Genomic DNA, 5,870 nt, shown 5'->3' on the forward strand with positions numbered 1-5,870 from the left:
ACGCCCCGACTCCTCTTTTATCGGACGGTACTGGTGCCATCAGCATTGCGCGTGATCCGGTGAAGCACGAGCTCACCAAACACATCGGCGTTGATGCCTTCTATGTGCGTCATGCTGTGCAGCATCAGGTTATGGCTCTTCATTATGTACCTTCCGAGCTACAGCTTGCTGACTTCTTCACGAAAGCCCAGACTAGAGCACAGCATGTTTTCTTTTTCTCCAAACTCAGTGTTGTTGATCCACCATGAGTTTGAGGGGGGTGTTAGAGTTGTATAGTCCTCTTCTTGTATTCCCCAGTATATGAGGGACTCTCCTGCACATTGTAACACATGTACATATACTGGCCTATGGCGTTTCGTGAATACCGCTTGCTATTCCAACAGTAACATTAAATATTACCATGCTAAAGCTAATGGAAGGAGAAGAAAAATAGGATAGTAAGTCTATATTGAGAAGATGGTGTGATAGAAGGACAAGAGTACCTGGAAACTTGTATAACCAATTTTACGACAATTGTTTGGAAATCAGAGCATAAAGATGTGGCTCTTGGTCCCACATGACTGGAAAAAATGGATGAAAATGCTATAGTCATGTTAATTGAGAGATTTTCCTAGAATGAATTGAACAACATTGTTTTTGGGATGGAAACTGACAATGCAGCAGACCCTAATGCTTTCAATATATACTTCTATGAAATATTCTGGCATGAGAATTTATTTGCATTATTAACTGATTTCCAGGAAAATAAATTTGAAACTGATAAGCTAAATTATGAAGTTATTACATTAGTAACCAAAGATGCTGATGGAGATAAGCCCATATGCCGGCTTATGCATAAGTAAGCCCAAAAGAAATGGGCCTTAGTGCTCCTAGTAAATTCTAAATAAATTAATGATAAAATAACAACGAAAGTAAATACAAACTCGTTAGCGACAGTCTAGGCCGACTATATGAGGACTCTTATCCATGCATCAACCACAAAAGGTCGATGTTAGAATTGCACCCAGGAAGTGTAGGTGGCACCGAACCACCAGTTGGACGGAGCAACGTTGTTCGCCGTCACGACCCGCCCATCATCAGCCTTTACCATGAAGGACAGGCTCTGGCCATTGAGGTATGCGCCGGTTTGCCAGAGGGCACCCCAGTTCCTGCTCATCACTATCCAGTCTGTGTTGGACCCCTTAATCCATATCTGCGCCACCACGCCGCTGCCGCCGACGTTGTCGACAATCACAAGCTCGAAGTAGTTGTGCCCATTGATGGTGAACCTCATGCCTCCATTCCTCTGGCAAGGAACTCTCCTATAGTTGACGGGCACAATGCCGGCTTGATAGTCTGCGATGGTTGTCCACGCGGGCTGCGACATGTCAAAGTGTTGCCGCGGCGGGTTGCACCATCCGCCATCGTCGTTGGCCAGGGCGTAGTTGGGCGGGCAGAAGTTGGTTGCTGTGATGGTGATGGACGTGCCTTGTTTGCACGACTGTGTTTTGCTCGAGTCGCAGGTGATGGTGAAGCAGGCGCCACACCATGCCCCATTGTTGAAGAGCGCCGTGCTCAGTGCAGCCGAGTTTGTCCCGTACCCAGCGTTATACAGGTTCCCGTACCCGCACGCACCACCTACATTGTTGTGTAAAATGCATCAAGTTCAGAACAGGAAAATCCAAACAATCTATGGAGCTCATGTGTTGTATTTTTTTTCGCGTTTTGTATTAAGCTTAAGGGGAGAAGCCACAAATTCGATTACAAATAGGCTGCCGTCATTAGCAGATTGCCACGACAACTAAGCCAAACCGGGGAGAAAGCTCATGTGTTGTATTATCAGCTACAGAAAGCTTACCCATGGTGCCCGAAGCGTCGCTGCCGCCATAGAATGTAGCAGTAGCAGGAGTCCATTGTGCAACGGAGAGCTTAAATGCGAAAGCCAACAAGGCCATGAGAACAAGCAGAAGATGCTTCTCCATGGGAGAGAGAGTACCGAAGTCGAGTAGTGGCTATATGGTAGACAAGTCTGTAGTATTTTGTGGTGTTGTCTGCAATGGCAATAGCATTCCTATTTATAGGCTTCTAATCATCAGAGCTTGAGTAAGCTTGGCCGGTTATTTAGCCATAGATTGAACTTGTGATTATATTTTAATCACGATTGTTGCATGTGATTGAGCTACGAATCGGTCAAAAGTACTACTAATCATTGCGGAGGGAATATGCCGTTATTTAGCCCAGATATGGCAGTTGGTTTTTGCTTTTTCAACATACCATACACGGAATTGACTGTATCGTCATACCCAACGCAATTAGCATATTTCAAGAGGCAATAGGTTGATGAGAAGTAGCAGTAATTTAGCTACGCAGGCAAGTCTGAAGATTTCCGTCTTGTGCCTTGCAATGGTAATGGCGTCCCTAATTACAGTGCTAAATAACTGAAAGCGTGTTATATATCAGCGAGATTCTGTAGGTGATTCTGATTAGAGTTGGCCTGCATAACAATTATTGGAATGATGATCATGTATGTTTACATCGGAATTGAGGTTGGCTTCTTGCCTGTAAGCATACGCGGAATGAACTGTATTAAAGCCTTACAAACTATCCGCGCATTGAACAATATCATTACCCATGTGCTGCTTTTCCCTAGCAAATTTCAGGAGACCTAGTTAGAAGTTTTCTTGGTCGATGGATCATGGATGTCTTGTACTCCGAAGTCGGATGTACTCCTAGTAACTCGTTAGACAGATGTATGGTGTTATTTGGTTTATTCTGATGGAATGACAAGATATTTCAACCTTCCAACAAGAACTTGGGCGTATGGTGCTGTGCTTTGTGTGAAAGCGCGTCCTTTGTCGATCAGCAACTGATGCTAATAGTGTTACAGCTTACGATAATTGTTATGCCAGCCTTGAAGGAAAATCATGATTATTCACATCATTCATTTTTTTCGAACAATCAAATGATTCCTACCTAAGGAGGTTGAGGAATTCAGTTAACAGAATACATTGGAGGTAACGGCGAATTTATCTAGATTTTCCTTGGAGTTTGAAATCTAATGTGAATAATCCAACTGCTATCACGTCACTGATTACACAATTTATCTGCAACCATTTTCCAGCACAGCTTTTGAGCATGTCTGGCAGTCTGACTCTAATCAATCATGCCCCCCGGAGGCTAAGTGTGAACGCAATATCAGATTTGTGTATGTACGGAATCGTGTTGTTGAGCGGTAGTCAACCACAGAAGCTCTGTTATGAGATCAGAGTAAGCCGCCTTCAATTAGAACATGCATATATCCACCTAACATACATAAGTCTTTGGTATTCATGTGCACCTACATTTTAATCCACCGATCAAGAATTAAGCACTCAATAATTTGCACTTTCTTAGTCCAAGTAAATGAGGCATTCAGGCTTTCCAATATTTATTTAACCAACAATTTGTTCAGCAATGATCCAGCTATTTCCAAAAATAAGGAGCGCATGTTTTTCGAGATTTAACTTTGATCAAGCATATGTGTCATAGTGCATAAGTTTACATACTGAAATCTGAGTACATAAAACACTTACTGATGAGCATTTGAACTGATTCTTTTCATGGAGCATGATTTAGAAAAGGCACTTAACATGAAGATGATTCTTTGTATTTTTGAACAGCTTTCTGGACTTAAAATAAATTTTCACAAGAGTGAGTTATTTTGTTTTGGGAAAGCGAAAGATGATGAGAGTGAGTATACAAATCTTTTCGGATGTGATATAGGCTCACTTCCATTTAAGTATCTAGGGATTTCAATTCATTTTCGAAAGCTGAAAAATAGTGAGTGGAAACCGGTAGAAGCCGTTTTGAAAAGAAATTAAGTTGTTGGGTCGGGAAAATGTTATCCTATGGTGATCGCCTTATTCTTATAAACTCGTTTCTCACAAGTTTGCCAATGTTTATGCTATCTTTCCTAGAGATTCCTATAGGAGTAAGAAAGAGGCTAGATTTCTTCAGATCTCATTTTTTCTGGCAAAGCGATGGACACAAAAGAAAATATAGACTAACAAAATGGGATGTTATTCGTAGACCAAAAGATCAGGGAGAATTAGGAGTGGAAGTGCTACATCTAAAAAACATAAGTTTGCTAAGAAAGTGGTTGTACAAGCTTATGAACGAAGAAGGAGTGTGGCAAGAGATAATCCAAAACAAATATTTGAAAACTAAGACACTTTCTCAAGTAACAGCAAAGCCAACGGATTCACCTTTTTTGAAGGGTTTAATGAATGTCAAAGATGAGTTTTTCAAAAGAGGGTCTCTTGTAGTAGGAAATGGACAAAATACTAGATTTTGGGAAGACACATGGCTAGGTGATCTGCCTCTTAATGATCAATACCCGACTCTTTACAACATTGTTAACCATACAAATGTTACGGTAGCACATGTGATGGGCTCAACACCTCTGAACATAGGATTCAGGAGAGCTTTATCTGGGAACAAAAGGGATATATGGACCCATTTAGTTACTCGCCTCATGATAGTTCAATTGACGGATGTGGAGGATGCTTTTAGATGGTCGATAACTACTTCTGGTGTGTTCAGTGTTAAATCTATGTACACATACTTGCTTAAGGGACACACAGGTTATCTTAAGAAATATATTTGGAAGATCAAGGTTTCACTTAAAATCAGAATTTTATGTGGTTCCTACATAAGGTAGTTATATTGACCAAAGACAATCTTAGCAAACGGAATTGGCATGGATGCACTAAATGTATTTTTTGTGATCAAGATGAAACAATACAACATTTGTTCTTTTCATGTCCCTTTGCCAAAATCATTTGGAGGATTATTTATATGACGTTTAATTTACCTCCTCCTTCTAGTGTCTCAAATTTGTTTGGAAATTGGTTAAATGGGGTGCCAAAAAAAGATAAAGGCCACATTAGAGTCGGTGTGTGCGCTTTATTGTGGTCTATATGGACAGTCAGTAATGATTTTATATTTAACAAAAGGAGTTTCCCATATTTTATGCAGGTTATCCCTTTGGTCACTCATTGGATCCATATGTGGTCTTTCCTGCAGCCGGTAGAGGAACGTTCGGACATGGATATTGGGTGCAACCGTTTGGCGACGGTCGCACGGGATTTCTACAGACAGTGGGGTTGGCGGTCTGATAAAAGGCTCACATCATGATGTTACATCGCTTTTTTTTCTAGCTTTTTTTAGGTGGCTTATCCATGTTGAGACTCTAAATGATCCATGAGCTGTAATAATTGTGTACTGTTACTGCCGTTATGGTATGACTTACTTTAATAAAAAACCGTACGCATCAATTGATGCAGAGGCAGGGGCACCCCATTTCGAAAAAATATGATCGCTTTGCGCCAAAATATCTTTGCCATGGTGAAACCTTTAAATTTTATGATCAAAGTTTCGTTCATCAATCATGTGCATGACTTCTCATTGTTGTACTCAAATTGGGCAATGCACCAGCCTAAAATTTCCTTTTTTAAAACTTCATCTTCCCAGCTAATAAACTGTACAACAACGATCAATCAGATTCCTAAATTAATGTCATTATTATTTGTGTTAAGTAAAAAATTCAGCGAGTATCACTTAATGTAGAAGCTGTTGATAATCAGGCATAATTTCCTCGATTGATTTCAGAGTATTAAATATGACTATAGCATCTATTAACATGTGAAACTTAAACATACTAGATGTACTAAGCAACATGAACAACAACAGGGCATACGGTACAACATCCACAGCTGATCAGTTGTAGATGGAGCAAATGTTGATGCAGCGGTGATATTGTGGATGATAGTTGGCGAAGATAGGTCAAAGCAGACTGGGACGTAGACGCCTGACTTGTGTGGTAGGCGAGTTGTGATGAAGAGGTTGAGCAA

At 40.7% G+C, this 5,870-nt stretch overlaps 1 protein-coding gene across 1 annotated transcript; it reads right to left on the minus strand.

Moving 5' to 3' along the window:
• Positions 1 to 991: 991 nt before the first annotated feature.
• On the minus strand, positions 992 to 1,964 carry LOC124708723 (expansin-A8-like). The gene is made up of 2 exons (XM_047240397.1): positions 1,838 to 1,964; positions 992 to 1,617 (listed from the first exon to the last, which is right to left on the minus strand). The coding sequence occupies exons 1-2, from the start codon at positions 1,959 to 1,961 to the stop codon at positions 992 to 994; spliced, it is 750 nt and encodes a 249-aa protein (XP_047096353.1). The 5' UTR covers positions 1,962 to 1,964.
• Positions 1,965 to 5,870: the final 3,906 nt, after the last annotated feature.

The sequence above is a fragment of the Lolium rigidum genome, chromosome 4, assembly GCF_022539505.1.
Source record: "Lolium rigidum isolate FL_2022 chromosome 4, APGP_CSIRO_Lrig_0.1, whole genome shotgun sequence".
Taxonomy (NCBI): Eukaryota; Viridiplantae; Streptophyta; class Magnoliopsida; order Poales; family Poaceae; genus Lolium; species Lolium rigidum.

Coding starts and splice junctions, on each gene's coding strand:
- LOC124708723 (XM_047240397.1), bottom strand. CDS start 1,961: ATGGAGAAGCATCTTCTGCTTGTTCTCATGGCCTTGTTGGCTTTCGCA. Junction 1,618..1,837: donor CGACGCTTCGGGCACCATGG/GTAAGCTTTCTG, acceptor ACAACAATGTAG/GTGGTGCGTGCGGGTACGGG.